Below are 17,086 nucleotides of genomic sequence, written 5' to 3' on the forward strand. Positions count from 1 at the left end.
TGAGCCAGGGAACAAACTTGTAACCATACTGCAATAAAGCCATGTCCATTGCTGCGTGCAACAGAAATGCAAGCTACAATGGTAGGTATTCTTAAGCTTGTAAAATAGTACACTTTAAATGCGGTGCATAGCCAGAAAATCATCAGACACCATGACTTGTGCAGTTTTGAGTCTGTTGGGCCCCATTTCTTGAGGAAAGTGACGTTTTCTCTTGTTCACTGGCCACCTTACAAAGATGTGTGACGGGCTGGTTTTTTGCACTGCATTACATCAGCTTTATGCCAGTGTAAGACTGTTGCCTCTGAAGGACAGCTGGGCTTAAGGAGTGAAGATTCTTTGAACTATATTATTGCTGATTTTAAAGACCAATTGCAAAAAACTTCATTTCTCTGCATGCCTCTTCTGGGCCTTTGAAGATTTGAATCATTGGGGTTGTCAAAATAATCCACCTTGGGTCAGACTGCCACTTGTCTAGTCAGAGGAGAGGTGACTTCATTGTGGGTTGGAGACTCAGAGATGTCTTGTTCCTAGTCTTGCCTGTAGCACTGGGTTGCTCTGACTTTAGGCAAGTTTTCTTGTTGTAAAGAAGCACTGAACACTTCCCTGTCTCTCAGTCATCCTTTGGGGAGTGACATTTGGGAAGCTCTTTGAGAGCAAGCACCGTAGAACAGGGCTCAGCAGTATTGCTGAGGATTCAGCTGTCGAGGCCTGTTCGGCTGCAGGAGGGCTGGGGGATCGCAGGAGGCCGAGTGCTCCCATAACGAGTTCCAGAAGGCCCCTGCTTTGCATGTGCTTTGCAGGGGAAGGTGGTAACGACCCCTCAAGCCAGCCAGACGTTGGGCAGTTGCCTTCCAGACCTCTCTGCCTCGCTGCTGGCTGCTGCTCAGTCAGTAGAGGGTGCTGGAAATACACGTCCTTGCTCCCATCAGGCGCTGAGGTACTCTTCATAGCAAAGTGATATAAACTGCTTAGTACTCCAAATCTTAATCTCCCTTCTTCATGTTGCTTTAGCCAGAGTTATCGGATTTCTGTGTTGGGGATCCTCCCCAGGACCTACTCAGCCCAATGCAAAGGGGTGAATCTCTGCAGGAAGGCAGCTGGAGCAGCTGCACACCATAACTTGAAACAACTCGTGACTTCCAGATGAGATGAGGTACACACAGCAAAGGGTCTGGGGCAGCTGTGCCTCTCTTGCTGCTTCCGCCTCCTCGGTGCTCAGCAGAGAGGCTCCATCCCTGTACTGTTTCTGAGTTCTAGTTCAGAGACACCATCTGGTCTGCTGAGTGGCTGCAGAGAAGAGAAGAGCACTTCCCTCTGCAGATCCTCGCTGAAGTACCTCCTTCGGAGGGTCGCACAGAAAGACCTTCAGTAAGGGCAGCTGCTCAGTGGCTGGTCGTTAGTGCCTAGGGCTGAGAAACTGGGCTGCAGTTGGGAATTCCCAGTTTCGAGCACCAACCTCTGCAGTTTCACAGCTAGCAAACGTCTGGGTGGGTTTTTGCTCACAATATATGAAGTATGGTTCCAAACCCAAGGTGTCTGAGGGCTACAGAGCCTGCAGAGGGAAGGCTGCTGAAAGCTTTGCTGTAGACCTCAAAGCTTCTGATTTCTAGCGAGTTCCCTGCTCCTTTCTCTTGACTGATTTTTATTTTCAACAATCTGACAGGAGTTGAATCTGCAGTCCTGGGAGGTAAGCTGGGGATAAATCTCAATTTCAGACTGTCTGCTTTCTTAAAGGGAGCTGCCTTAGGTTTAGGCTGTGAAGGGTCTGTATGGTCTTTCAAAAGAGCTGGCTCCGAAGAACTGCTGGTTTGGATTTTTTTTTAAATTTGCAATGTTGGGTGCTTTCTTCTGGGACCGAGCAGTCGTTTATTGCGATAATGGATTCTAGGCCCATCTATCATACTGTTTGCCCACAGGAAGTCATTGATTTTTTTTTTTTCCCGTTTTGTGTCCAGTAATGAAAGTATTGATTAAGGAGGGTCAGTAGCAGTTTATAAAAGAACTGATGCTAAAGTCTTTCTGCCTTCGAGAGGATGAGTTTGGCAGAGGACTGCTGCATGGACTTCCCACAGACAGAGATGCTGGCACTGGCACGGGGAGGTGGTGTGTGCTGGTGGGTACCTGGTGGTGCTGTGTGGTTTAACTGGTTGTGTTAGCCTTATTTTTTTTTGGAGGGGGGGAATTAGTGGGGGGTGGTGGTGCAGCTTAGGCCTGACATCAGTATCAGATCCCCAAAACAAAATCTATATCTGAATTGGTGTAGTCCTGTGCCTGATATGACTTGCAGCTTCTGTCCTCTGTCAGATATTTGGTATAATCTTTAACCTTTTTTAGTAGGAAATTTGAGAAAACTGGTAGGTAGCTTGTCGCCATCTTCAGAACAACGCAGAGAGTCCTTAGCTGTGAAGCCGTCATTAATCTTTCAGAGGAAGAAAACAAGGGGGGAACTATATGAAATGATCTGACAGCTTCTGCAGGATCTCCATTTGTCTGTTTAGACAGCCCAGGAACAACTGTAGCGTGCTGGCCTAGTGTGCCGCTTCACAGAAGCGGGGAAGTTTCCTTGCTGCTTTCCCAATACAGCCCTTTTTTTAGGAATGTTATATGCTAAGTATGCTCAGTTTATTGAATAATTTATTTAAAAGAAGGGAGAATGTTTCTTAATATTTCCTGACATCCAGAGATCTAGGGGCAGCACGGTAAAGCTTCAGGGCATGCAAGCACTGTAGAAGTGTTAGTCCACATTCCTGCAGTAGTGCTGTCCTTGTTTGATAGTTGTCGTGTGTGAGGCTTGGAGAGGGGAACTGATTTGCCCGAGCTGCATTAGGATTAGGCATCAGGTGGCATCGCAACTTGAAAGTATGTGCAGGTTCCTTGAGCTGTTTTCCTTCAATGTCAACTTCCTAAATGAAAAAAATCTGAGGCTTGGGGTTTTTTTGTAGCTCACCTGTCTCTGAACTAAAATATGCTCCAGTTTGTTTTTTCTTGGTGAGATTTATACCAACTTGATTGGAAGAAAAGAATCCTGGTGTCTGATCAAGCATTTCTTTATCCCTGCAGATTTTAGCCCTCCACAGTGGTGTCTTGTAGTGCCCCAGTAAGCCTGTTCTGTGCACCCAATAAACTTGTGCAAGACTCTTTTTTTTTTTCATCTCACAGGTGAAGGCAGGGCAAGCTTGGAAAAAAAAAAAAGCACTCAAGAAAACAGTATAGGGCAGGAACCACATACAGTGTGGCAGTAGGGTGTTAAGAGGGCTGCAGAAACAGAGTTTTAAAGCTTTGGAGGTTTGAACCTTGGTTCAAGTTGCTGATGGTAAGGAATCTCCCAAAGTAGCTCCAATTCAACTGTTTGGAACCTGAGCTCTGCGGGGCCAGATCCCTAATGTGAATGTCCTGCAGGTTTGCAAGCAGAGGGTTTGGAATTGGCATCTTCTCTTCATATTGCCTTTTGTCAAGCCATGCTCACGCCAAGTCTGTGAGCATCAGCTAGATGTTTGCCTGTGGCTCTTCAAAGCTGACAGCTTCATCTGGCAGGTGACTTAGGAGAGACCTGTTGGTCCTGACCAGCGGCTGGAGGATGGGCATGGACTACAGCCCCTGGTGTCAGGGCCAGGCGGTGAAGGAGGCAGAGTTGAGCTCTGAGGCACCTCATGTCACCTCAGTTCCTGTGCTGTGGCCAAGTTCCCTAAGCTGCTGATGGGATCCTCGGGTGGAGTTTGCTGCAGAAAGAAGTAAAATATGGAGGCAAATGGTGATGTATTTTTAAGGCCTTGGAAAATGTTTGTGTATTTGAAGTGCAGTGTTCAAGAGTCGCTGTGTACTCCGCTGTCTGTACAAAATTTCCTTTTCCTGCAGTGGGTGTCAACCTCTTCTATTTCTGCATAATCATCTACCTCTATGGGGACCTGGCAATCTACGCAGCAGCTGTACCAGTCTCTCTCATGCAGGTGACCTGGTAAGTGTGCTTACTGCTGTGGGGTTGCGAGCTAGCAGAGAAGAGAGCAGGCTCTTGGATTTGATGGGGTGAGAAATCTGACTGGGATCAGCTCTTCTTTCTAAAGAGCAGAGTGGAGAAATGACTCGAGGACAGCCCAATACTCGTGGGTGGGAAGGTGAAGTTGTCTTATATTCCGCACCCAAGTGCCTGCTGCCTGCCTGAAAAGTGGCTGGCCTGATTTCAGATGAGTCCTCAGGTGTGAAGTGCTTTCAGCTTCAGCACCTTGCAGACATGGGACTTGTTGCTCAATAGTTTGACTGCCATATTATGCAGTATTTTAGCTTCTCTGTCTCTTTGGAGAAGAGCCGAGAGTTGTGATGCTTACTAAGCCCGTGACTAGCGAGTGGTGACGTTATATGGACTTAGCTCTGGACTGAGACCAGTTCCTTTCTCAAGTAAACAGGTAATGAAAGAGGTTGGTTTGATCAAAGCTGTGCTGGGCTGGGTCTGGACTCATGTCTTGGAGATGGAAAACCACAGTGATCCGTATATGACCCAGACTTGCTAGCTTGATGACCAAATGACCAAACTTATAAATAACTGTGGGCAATCCAAGAATTAGCCTTTAAATGTATGGTACTCAGTGACTTGCTGTGTTACACAGTCCAGAAAAAATAAGGGAGGAGGGTGTTCAGGGAGGCGGGGGAGGAACGGACACTTCAGGTCTCTGATCATTCCTCTTTCTTGAAGGCAGGAAAGGAAAGGACATCTGCTAGGAGTTAATTACTCTCTTTTGTTTCTCCCTCCTTTCCCAGCAGTGCCACTGGCAACCATTCTTGCAGTGTTGGAGATGGCACAAAGTATAACGACACGGATAAGTGCTGGGGGCCTATTCGACGGATTGATGCTTACAGACTGTATCTGGTGAGTTTCTGAGACTGTGATGACCGTTATTTCCATTTCAACTTTACCTCTAGTGCATAGGGATGTTTTCCTGTAGAGGTGATGTGGTTCAAGTGAATAACAGAGGTGTGAAGCTTTTGATTCGTTCTGGCCTTGTGGGCCAGTTACCTCTTCTCTGATCTTGGTGTCATGGCTGTGTTTGGTGGCCATCAGAATCCTTGTGATTTTGAGTGGAAGTAGAGTTCTGTCCTCATTGTGTAGTTTTATATTGCTTAAGCAGGTGGTACCTCTGTGCCAAAGGGAGGGTTTTTTTTCAATGGCTGACAAAGTAATTGTGGCTCTGAGGTAATTGTTGTCAGTACACTCGAGCGTATTAAGATCTCCTGAGTGCGTTCTTTATGTGAATAAAATTGTTTATGCTGCAGGAGAATCTGCTTTTTGAGAGATGATGGAAACAGTCTGCTTAAACAACATCCAGTGCTATACGCTGCTTTAGTAATGGCTTTCTGTCTAGTTTAGGATTGTCTATTGTGTCTATTACTGTGGTGTGGTTCTGCTGTGAAACCAAGGTTTTTCCCAAAGGATGATAAACGCTGCTTCTCTTGAGCTTGGGGAGAGCTGAGCCTGGTACCTGGAGACAGATGTCAGTAGGGCAAAATGAGAAGAGGGAGGTATGGAAGTGCTGCTTAGCATGGCTTCTGTTAAGGATCTTGGTGAGATTTTAAGAAACAAAATAGTGAAGGTGGCTGTGTTTGTGTGCAGAGAAATCCAGGGGTGAAGACTATCTGAAGCAGTCTTGCGGTTCGTACATTTGGACCTTCAGTGGATCACATGCCTAAGTGCATTTGTTCCAGCGTTATCGCGAAGTAAGAGCTGGGCCTCAGAAATATTAGTGAATGTCAAAGCCTAGTTAATTATTTAAGAGAAATGTTATTGCTTTATTAAATTGTGTCTTGGTCTGTTTCTTTAAAACTTCCAGAAGATTGAAGATTTAATTCCTGAATTTCAGTAACTCTCCCTGACCCAGCAGAAGGAGCTAGTCAGGAAAGGCAGACATGCATTAATTACTGCCTGCATTCTCGGATATTATGTCTATAATTCATGAAGATAATTGTTGTTAGGACTTGAAAAATTAAAAAATTAAGACTGTGTAAGCATTAGACTTTCTGCCTGTGTACATAACTCTCAGAGGAGCTTTTCCTTCTGCTTGTCTTCTCTTGTGGATTTGGAGAATAAATATCTGCAAAGTCTTTGGTGGTGCTTAATCCTTCCCTGCTCAGTAGCTGAGATGAGGGTTTCAGAGCTTTTTTCCGCTCTCCCTTAGAAGCAGGGAGGGATTGTTCATGGCAGAATGTCCCAGTCTGTAGTGGGTTACTGGAGGGGCGGGTGTCCAACAGTCACTGTGTTCAGGAGGTTGCTGGGTGTCAGCATTATCTCAGAGTCGCGGGGTTCTGTTGAGGTCTCTTAATGCTGCTTACTGAACGAGTATGGGAGTAAACTGGGACTTGTTCTGCTGGTCCCACTCCCTGCTCGACCTGTGTGGTCTTATTTTCTAGAAAACAAATACGATGACGACTTCCCTGGAGAGGGAGAAGAGGTGTAGTTATCTATAAAACATTCAGACCCACAGCCCTGACACTGTCTTCAAGTGTGGGCTGCCTCCGATAGGCTAAGCTGTCCTGTTTGCAATGTGGGCAATTAGTGACCGGTAGCTAGAGCTCTTAAACTTCCCGAGAGGAACCTGGGGGTGGAAAGGCAGGGGTAGCAAGTCGCTTGACTTCAAGCAAAAGGATTTAATAGCAGAGCACTGTAACTATCTCTACAAATTTTGTGCAAGCTTGTGGTGTATAGAAGCGGGGTCTGGAACATGCAAGAAAAGCTGAAACCTGCTTGTCTGAAGGGGAAAAGGCGATGTGAAAGTGAGGAGGGGTGAGATGCATCAAGAGCATAGCTATTCATATCATACCCATAGAGAACTTCTCTGTTTTCTTCACTTTTTCATGTTTTGATTTCTTGCTTGTTGGAATAATTCAGGTTCCACGTTTCAGTGGACAAACAAGGTCTCTTTTTGCAGGCTAAGTTCCCCTGTGGCAAGGAGACAGATGGACACTGTGATCCCAAAAGAAAGCAGCTGAGTTTTTGGATCAGCACTTTTGTCCTAGATGCCTGCCTCTAGTTTTCTCACCTCATCTTAGTATTGTATTTAGGTTTAAGTGACTTTTAGGAGCAAGATGGGCGGATGTAACTGGACCCTCTTACCTGTTCCAGTGAAACCGGTCTCTGGATGTAGTCCTGTATACTCTGTGCGTGACCCCACAGAAAGCCTTTTTTGGACTACCAGGAGAAATAATCTGTTGGAGGTTTTCTGGGAAAATCGTGCCAATGGGAGCTCCCTTGTGCCAAGTACCACCAGTCTGCCAAAGGTCTGTTGCTGCCTTCCTCCTGTCGACTCTTTCTCTCCCAACGTTATGTCGTCTTTTCAACAAAAACCATTTCAAACATTGACTCTTGAAGCTGTGGGTGGAGAGGGGAATAATGACTGATGTAAAAATCCTATTTCACGGTTTATTGTCCAAAAAGGCCTTTGGAAGCTGTCTCTGCTCTGATCGCTGTGAATGGAAGCTGGAAACTATGTACATAATGAGAGTATTTAGACAGATTAAATCCTTCTCTTGAGACTTGCTTGTCTGTGCAGCATCTTTATTGCTACTCCAAAATTTCACACCTAAGTGTGACTGCAGAGTCTTCAGAGACCACTAGGCCCCCATTAACCTTTGTCTGAACAAATGGTTATCTTGCTTCTTGTTTGTAAATTGCCTTGGAAAATAAAGGCCTGCAAAACAAACAAGTGAAGGCAAGTGCAGGAAATACCAAAACAGACTTTTGCTCCTGTCCCATCGCTTGCTGCTAATATTTGCCACCTCTTTGGGGCCGTAGGAGTGCTGGGAGGTTTAAAAGGCAAGCCTTGCTGTGCTGTTCTGTGCTGGTGAGGGCGAGACCATGCAGGTGAAGTCGGCTGGAAGAAAGGCCTGTGTTTGATGGCCCGGCGACCTTGTTGAAGGCAAGCACTGATTATGGTTAAAGCAGATCGATGGCTTTCTGTCTTCGCTTCAGATCCATCACCATGCTGTCGTGTCCTTGACAGTTGAAGTGACTTCTGAGTCCCTTGGCTGTCTCGGTGGCAATGCTAAGGACAGGGTCAAGTTCTCTGCTCTGAATTCACACTTCAATGCAGATGCTTTATCATGGTTTCTGTAAGGTCAGCTGGACGTCTTCTGTGTAGGCTGTGGGGAAGGGGCGGTGGATTAAAGTTTCAGATCTCTCGTCGTAACACTTTCTTGTGTTTCTGTTCCAGTGATGAAGGAATGCAACATGATAGTCCCTGTTTCTAGAAAGCAGATACCGAGATAAATAAGAGATTAAATCCTGGGGACCAGCAGCCATTCAGAGCATCTGATCCAAAATGTGTTCATGACCTGGCAAATGGTGCTTCGCTTCTGCACCAGGGCAGCCGTTGTAGCTAAAACCTCTACTCTCTTCTCAGCCCTGCTCGTCTGGCAGTTTGGGGCGTGGTGTCTTCCCATGATGGAAAGGAAATAGCTTCAATTCTCAGGGGAAGCCGTACGCCTTTCAGAAGAGGCACTGGCACGGGTACTCCTGGTAGCCTGGCTCGGTAGCACGTCAGAGCTACCAGGTGCATCTGTTCTGTCTGAGTCTCTGCTGGTTTTTTTTAGCTGATTGGGAAAGGGACGAGGCATCCGCTTTTGCCGGTTCACAGATGCTGCAGTATCACAGGCAGCCCAGCGGGTGCGGGCCCAGCGAAGATGGGAGCGCAGATGGTTTAATGGAGATTATCCCAGTTGGAAACGTGCTTGTGCAGTGAACAAAATGAGCGGGCTTGCAGGCGCTTACCATCCCTCTTCAGGAGGGGACAATGTCACCCCAGCCTGATGCTCTGATCAGAATACCCAGTGACCAGAGTGGGGCCGGGCTGCAGCCGCGGGAGGCTGTGCAGGGGGGCGAGGAGGTGGGCTGAGGACACGTACAATTGCTCAGTGCCAGCAGAACTTAATCGGCAAATGCAAAGGCTGAACTGATAAGTGTTGATGTAGATCTTGCCTGCCTTCCCCGCCTTCTTCTTCCGCTCCAGGCTGGAGCGCCGTGCTTTGTGCTGCTAATGTACGTCCTCTGCTTCCCTCCTCTGCTTCCCTCCTCTGCTTCCCTCCTCTGCTTCCCTCCTCTGCTTCCCTCCTCTGCTTCCCTCCTCTGCTTCCCTCCTCTGCTTCCCTCCTTGGCATTTCAGGCTGTGCTGCGTGTGTGTGTGTACCCCCTGCTCTGGGTAAAGGTGCCGGTGAGTTTTGTTGTCTCAAAGGATCTTTCCAGATACTTTTGCCTACACTAGGGCAGTTTTATTGGCTTGTTCAGTACATGAGACTTTTGTGGCTTCTCTGTCCACGTTGCCAGCTCAGGGTTGCTTTCTGGCCTCTGTGGGTTTGCTTTCTGGTTTTTTTTGTTTTATTTTTTCCATTCTGGCGGTGATAGGAGGGGAGTCCTCATGGTAGTACTTGAACACCTGTGCTTGATCGAAGCTGTCCCTTGCCAACTGGGAGCTGGAGCAGTGCAGCGAGCAGGGTGCTTCTTCCAAGGACACCTGGGTTTGCTCCGCTTGTTCCCTTTGCAGCAAGTGCTTTTCCTCTGCCCTGCCTTCTTCAGCTGTGCCCTGCAGCAGCATCCAGTAATAAATGGGTCACAGCTGCTGTCTCCTGGATGTTTATTCTTACAGGTCTCGGTGTCTAGAGACCTTGAGAGACAGCGGTGGGGAAGGTAGCTGCTTCACTGGCGGGTGTCTGGAGCAGGGAGGGCTGATTTCATGGCACATCAATCAAAAAGGTTTGGGGTCCTTGCCCTGGACTCCTGGGGTGAGCCGGGGGCAAAGAAGGAAAGCTGATGGAAGTTTACCCTGCTGGTGTGAAGCCATCATCTTTTTAAATAAATTGCTTAAACTGTAGCATTGTTATGTTCCAGGTTACCCCAGCTTACAGTAAGGATGCAGCACGACTGGGGCACTATTAGCATGTCACCCTGCGTATCCTATAAGAAGTTATTCATGGTAAGACCTTCTTGCCAAAGATATTGCATTATATTTCCTACCACAAATGCTCTGATGTGTTTTATTATGATACTGATACAGAAATAGAAACAAATGAACAAAAAAGGCAGCTGCTACTTCTGTGTCTAGATGCAGTTCTGAAAGCCTTCAAAATAGGGAAAAGCCTCTCCAGGGTCCAGAATACTACACCATTTCTGTATGTACAGGCACCTGAGTTTTGAGCCATAGCTGTGGGAGGAGAGGAACTGGTACTGCATTAAGCATAAATATCAATAGCCCTAACTGTTTGTTACAGGTGCCTCTGAAATACAGCTTTGCTTGGCTAAAAGCCCAGTCTCAGAGGCTGATTGGAGTCTTGTCATGCCTCTCATCTAGTCAGCTTCCAAAAAGTAAGGTCAGTTAAGTTGCTGCTTTGCTCTGAAGTGGTTGAAGGAGGACAGGAGCCAAGTTCCTTTAAAATAAATGGTGTCTGGATGTGGGACAGGAAGGCAATTTTCAGCTTTTTTTATTGTGAACTAATAAGGTTGAAATTGGCACACAGTCTCGTTAATACAGCATAAATACTTCCTCCTTCATCCTGGTCCATTCTTCTGTGGGCTTGTCAATAAATTCTTTCAGTTGCTCACTCGTCATATGCCTGTCACAGATAAACTCGCTCTCTTGGAGTTTCCCCACACCCTTCATGTTCCCTAGCGCAGAGGGAACTTCAGATAACAACTGTCCTTGTGAATAAGAGGTTTTTACTGACCTGGCAGGAGGAGTGTGGAGTTGTGAAAGTGGAATATAAACTTGTTATACTGGTGACCTAAGAGCTGGAGTTCAGCTTCTGGTGTGTTATTTTTCTCTTGCTTACCTTGTAACTGATTGCTTTGTGAGTAAAAGAAACATCAGCCAGAAGGGAAGCCTCCCTGCTGCTAGGGCTGGGTGGGAGAGTGAGCCTTTGGTGCAATAGTGAAGCAACTGCAAGACCACGGATTGAAGCAACTGAGTTTAAAGGATTAGCTTGTCTCTTTTCACTGGAAAATCAATAGTGCAGGGGACTGCAATGTGTTTTCTGCACAGAGCTGTCGGTTCACTTCACAATGAGAAGTGGTTTTTTCCTTAAGTGGTGCTTGAGTTGCGCTGTCGCCTGGACACTGAGCTTTACCACAGGGCCAGTCCTTCCCCCCTGCCACTTTCAGCTGTCTGGCAAGGGCTGTCTGGAAGGGAAGGGTGCTGTGCTGCTGATTGTGTGCCTGGCCAGATGTGCTGCGGGTGCTACCAGCCCTTAAGAGAAGCAAGGTGGCTGCTGTGATGGGCAGAGGCCATTGATGAGCTCAGATGTGCTTGACTTCCCTGTAGAAGCCTGTCCTGCACACTTTAGTGCTTGGTTTGACTGATGAGCTGATGGATGGTGGGCATGAACCTTGAAAGCAAGCCAGCTAAACAAATTGGGCAAAGAAGTGGCTCTAGATATATCTCTGTTTTCTTTGGTGTGCTTCCTGCAGTTATCAGCTCGCCAATGGTGTTTACTGGGCTCCAACTACAGCCCCTGCTGCCCAGCAGAGCCACCCTGGTGAGGCTGAGAGGCCATGCTGCTGCTTTTCCTACATAAAACTGTCCTTTGGAGTAAGCTCACTTGGGCAGCAAGGTAGCAAAGCTGACACTGTTCTCTCTTGGTATTGGAGACCAATCTCTACCAAAAGGGGCAGGTGTTGGAACCGATATGTGTTTGTGGTCACCCAGGCGCTACACAAATTGTAAAGGTTTAAAAATGGCCTCTTAAAATTCCTTTCTTGGACTAGACTGTTCCAGCAGACTCTCAGATCTTTCATTTTTGGAACACTCTTGTAGAAATTAAGTAATAAATGCATCTCCCCTGTGCAGTGTTATTTTGTGCAGTGGTAGTGACAGCATCCTAGAAACCAGAGTTGGAGAAGACCCTTTAAGTCAGCTAAGCACTCCATTGGGAGATGCAATACAAATCTTTTTCTCAAAGGCATGTTTTCCAGTATCTTGTTCTGTGTTTTAACACCAGTTTTGTTTTTAAACAGAGGTCTGACCTTGCTGCCTGCCTGATTTGCATCAGTGATTTCATCGAGTTAGACAGCAGCCTTGATCTCTCCTCCCCTGAAATTATCATTAGTTCCTTAATATACAGGTAGAAAGCACCAGGGCTGCAGAACTGTGCCATTGTGCCACTCTGAACATTACCAGAGGCTGTGGAGGAAAGAGCTCTGGACAGGCTGGTATCTCTTTATATTCCTAAATAAGTCTGCAACTTCTTAATATCCTCCTAAATTGCACTTTATGTCTGGGTGAGATCACTGACACTCTTGTCCTGAAATGTGGATTTTTGAACTACATCAGCAAATCCCACACATGGCTCATGCTTCTGTAAGCAGGACTATAAATACAAATAATGCAGCTGGGATTTATCTTGTAAGTTGAAGTCGGTATAATGCTCTCGGGCAGAGCTGAGCTCTGAAGCCTGTTGCACCAGTTTGGTGTGCGCTGTACAGGGAAGGCGAAGGAGGAGGCCGGGAGCAAGCAGGCTCCCTGCTAGCCCCAGGCTTTATCTCTTGCTTTTGTGCTGCTGCAAAGTGGTTAAGTGTGGGACGCTTCCTTTCCCTTCAGGCATCTCCTGGCTGGCACAGTGAACAGGATTATGCTGTCCCTGAAACTACATCCTCCAGGCAGCTGAAGAATCGATGGAGGAATTTGTAGGGGGGAAAAAGTAAAGAGGAAGAATGGTGGCTTAGTGGTGGAAGCACTGTCTGTGGTGTGGCGGGCGAGGGGTCAGTAGCCTTCAGGAACAGTCATCCTTGCTGAACCCAGGAACCTCCTGGCCCTGTTTGTAGCTTGATACGTTTGCAGGGCCCTCGGTGCATCCGTGTCACGCTGGTCCACGTCTCCCTCGCTTTATGCTGTCTAACCTGGGGGCTTTTGTGGTCAATATAAACATTGCTGTAGTTACCAATACCCTGCCAGGAGAGGCTGTGCATATGCAGGGTTTTGGGCAGTGTCTGTGTGTAATGATTATGGCTTCACACTTCGTTGGAAGGAACTCATTAATCTCTGCTAATCATGCTAATAAATTGGGGAGGCGGGGTGCAACTCCTCAAGGTTACCCAGTGTTGGAAGGAGGAAGGCTCCTGTTCCACAGCCTGTGGGAGGTCAGAGCAAGCTGGGGGGGGGGGGGGGGTACAGCCAGACCTGGATCTGCAACTCCTCTGCTGTCCTTCCAAGTATCACAAACCAACCGGTCGGCTCTCCTGCATCTATCCACTTTGCTGCTTCCCTCCTGCTTGTTCAGATGCAATTAGGAGATGCAGAATAAGGGGGAGCCAGGGGTCAAGAAGGCAGTAAAGTGATTACAAGATGCTGCAAATGGCTGTGCCATAAATACTCCAGTGATGAAAAATTACATGCCAGTCATCTCAGGGTTATTGCAGGCCTCCATCTTTCTCTTGTTGTGAAAAATGGTAATGAAAGTGTATTTACCCCAGAGAGTGCAAGCTTGCCGCTGGCTGTCATCCTGCACACCCCAGGTATGCCAGGGACTGCAATCCCTGCACTGAATGACTTTCTGAAAATACTTTGTGCCTGGATTTCTTCACTTTAAGAGGAGGAGGAACTGGTTTTGCAGGGTGTTCTTTCCAAAGTGGGAAGTCCATGGTGCTCAGATCTGGGCCAGCTCCAGAACCAGACTGCGGCCCTGAGTCAGGGTGGGGAGAGGAGAGCAGCACCCTCTGGTACTGCCTCGCTGTCCATGTGCTGCTTCTGCCTTGCCCTCCTAGAGCTGCGTGTAGAGGCTGCTCAGCTGTTGGCTGCGCCGTGGTATGTTGGATGCCCAGCAAGATCATAGCTTGCAATGACATCAGCTGGGACAAGTACGCTTGTTTGCTGGATGGGCAGCCAAAAGCAAGCTGCCATCAGCTGGTGCTGGACTAGAACCTTGGAAAATTCCTAGATTGTATTCAGATTCACTGAACTGAGTAGCTTTGGGGATACAGGCGCTTCTTTCCATCCCTTGCAGAACATCTTCCATTTGGAAGAAGCACTGGGATTGCTGTGGCACAGGACCCATGAGAAGCAGCATCCAGCTAAATGGGTACCATGGGTGCAGGTGGGCAAAGCGCCTCTTGCTTCGCCGGCAAAAACTGGCCTGGCAGCAGCAGAGGTCTTGGTTCTTGGGGGATACCTCCTCTCTGCCTTAAGATACTGCAGAGAAGGGTGGGTGAGGGCTCCTTAGTGCCAGCAAGGTGCTTCCTGTGAGTTATGAGTGTAAACCTCTGCCAGGTGTCCTGAGAGCGGCACGTTAATTACCGGAGCTGCTGCGGCAGCAGATGCCTGCTGTACTCCAAGCACAACTGCCCTTGTTTCTTTATCTATAAATATTCCTTGTGGGATGTCTGGCGGTTGCATCCTCCCTCTGTTGTGACTTCCTGACTCTAGGGGGGATGTGGAGGTTGAAATCCCTCTTGCCTCTCAACTTCTTTGACCAGTCTTTGGTCTGTTGCTGGTTTATCTCTTTCAGGCAACTTTAAAAGCTTCATAATTGCTTGTCTGCTGATAACTTGCTGCCTATCAGCACAGCCCCTGCTGCAGCCCTGCCTCCAGCCTTAAGAGGCTGTGGATCTTCAGCTTTTTCTTTTTTTTTAGCTCTCTAAAAAGCTCCTTCCTGAACAATCAGACTCCTTTCATATATTTATATTTGTACTGTCCACTGCAAGGGGTAAAGCTTTACCAACGGAAGCTTGGATTGGCGCCCTCACTAATGTGCCATCTGGCTCTCTAGCTTGAGATATGAGCTCATGCAGGACAGAAACATGGCCTTGTCACCCTCGTGAAGGGGAGGAGAGATGGCAGACAGGGCACCGCGTAGCACTCGAGACCCTTTTTCCTTGACGTATTTTAGCTGAAAAGCACTGAAGCCCTGGCACGAGCAACTGGAGCTCGCTGCAGGGTAGCGTGGCAGTTTCCACAATTTGAAGTAGGTGCAGAGGAGTCACCAGAGGCTGCAGGTAGGTCTTTGTGTAGCTGCAGGTAGGTCTTTGTGTAGCTGCAGGTAGGTCTTTGTGTAGCTGCAGGTAGGTCTTTGTGTAGCTGCAGGTAGCTCTGAAATATTGTAAAGCTCTGCTTTCTTTATCTAGGAGTCCCAAATGGGAGTGGGGAAGCACCTTGCATTTAATATTTCTCTCCAAAGTCAGCCCTGAAAATTCCCTGAGGATGTGAATGGAACATCAGTTCATAAGAAACTGCTTTACTGAAGACGATAGGTCTGGTTCAAGCTTCCAACCCAGGATAAAACCTCTGACCTGTCTCAATGCTGGTAAATCAAGTTTTGCTTTCTGGTGTTTTGTTGTTTGTTTTTTTTTTCCCCCCCAGATGTCTCTTTAGACACACTCTAGAGGAGAGTAGCTGAGGTGGGAACAGAGCAGCCAGACCCTGGCTCTCCGAACATCTTGTTTGATCTCTGTACTTGTGCAGTCTGGTTTGGTTGTATTGTGAGTTTTATTTTTTTCTTGTTCCTTCTAGCGCTCATCTGGGTTGTGAAATAGCTCTGAGCTCAGGGACATCTTGCAGAAGCAGAACGGGTGTCGGAATTGCCACTCCTGACAGCATGTATGAAATGTCTGCCTTTTCCTCCCGTGCTCAAGGAGACTTTCCTTGTGTCTGAGCACTGAATCAAACAAAGTTTCCTCTGGGAGGTGCTCGTTCAGTAGAGCTTGTGTCTTCCTGTTGGTGTCTTGCCTTGCTGCCTGAATGCTGCGTACCCGTAGTCCTGTGTGAAGCACTCAACTCTCAGCTTTCCAGCCAAGGTGTCAGAGTCTACCAAGGACAGTGATCCATTTTGTTAAACCAGTAACTTTATTTTTAAATGTCAGCTTGCCCAGCATTAGAGTAGGGTTATTTGCTGTACTGGCTTGTGGGGGGAAGAGGTACTATAGCTCAACAGTTGTGACATGTAAACACCAATATCTGCAGAGGTGGAGCTGATACTATCCTGAAATAAAGTTTGTGACAGATGTTGGCCCTTCTTCTATCAGGGGGAAGCAAGAGCCTTCAAGGGAGGATTTGGCTTGGGGTGAGTTCTGGTTCTGAATGACTGTGAAGAAGGCTGGGAGGAGAAGGAAAGTGTGATTGGGGTCTCAGCCTGAAGGGAGATATTTAAGGAGAGAGCACTACAAGATCTCTCTACCATCTTCATATTATAACTTGGGGTTCCTTGCCCTAATATCTGAAACTCATTAACTTTGCATTGGTATGATAGCCCTGTAGTACCCAAATGCATTTATTCAAAAACTCTCGAACTCTTTTTGCTCTGCTCCTGGACTGGCTGCTGCATTTAACAGGGTTAGTCTTCATGGTCTCAGTTTGCTCGGGTAAATACCCTGCTTCTGCTCAACCTGTTTGAAAGTTTCCAGGCTCTGAATCAACAAGAAGCAGTGGCTACTGTTTTTAGTTCACTACTCAGCAAACACCAAAGACAGATGCAATTCTTACAGATGAGTTTGTGGAGCACGAAAACAAGCAAGTTCTGATGACAGTTATAAATGAAGCTGGTTTTCAGATGGTTCTCTTGCAAATGTATGCAGGCAGTAGCCATAATGCTGTAACTACTGCATCTAATACATGAATCAGCTATGTTTGGGATGCTAATTGTGCTTCCTGAGCTGCACTGGCTTCTCCTGTAGAAGCTGCACGCTGGGAAGCAGGTGAAAGCTATTGAACTGTACTGGTTCAGAGTGATAGATGGACCCTTCAGGTCAATAAAGAACCCGGTCAGTCAATACAGCCCTCTGACTGACTGATCTAAAGCCTGTTTGTGTGGTCTGAAAGACTCTTGGTGTTCGCTGGCCATTGCTTAGTGGTTGAGAGCTCTCTCGGTGGTCCTCTTGGCTGAAACTAAGCTGATAAAACCAGCCAGATGTCCTATTAACGCTTGATCTTACTTTTGCTTTTGTAAGATAAGCCAATAAACAAGGTTATGTAACCAAGTTTTAACATAAGAGCTTTATAAAATATACTTTTAGCAATACCAAAATATATATAAAAATATATTCCAGGCAATGGTAAGCCCCAGCTAGTTTCCCCTGTGGCAAGAAGACTCGAGTTGACCAGCCTACTTTTCACTTTGAGATACTAAGAGC

The 17,086-nt window shown here is 47.1% G+C and overlaps 1 protein-coding gene across 2 annotated transcripts in view; it reads left to right on the forward strand.

The window, feature by feature from the left end:
• Positions 1-17,086, forward strand: part of SLC38A12 (solute carrier family 38 member 12) — a 46,115-nt gene that overhangs the window by 7,754 nt on the left and 21,275 nt on the right. Inside the window, exons 7-8 of one of the 2 annotated variants that reach the window (XM_075440859.1) lie at positions 3,856-3,955; positions 4,753-4,861. In XM_075440859.1, the coding sequence (XP_075296974.1) occupies positions 3,856-3,955; positions 4,753-4,861 (209 nt within the window). The remainder of the gene's footprint in view (positions 1-3,855; positions 3,956-4,752; positions 4,862-17,086) is intronic. The other variant, XM_075440860.1, reaches the window with a different exon arrangement.

This window comes from Opisthocomus hoazin, chromosome 21, assembly GCF_030867145.1.
Source record: "Opisthocomus hoazin isolate bOpiHoa1 chromosome 21, bOpiHoa1.hap1, whole genome shotgun sequence".
NCBI lineage: Eukaryota > Metazoa > Chordata > Aves > Opisthocomiformes > Opisthocomidae > Opisthocomus > Opisthocomus hoazin.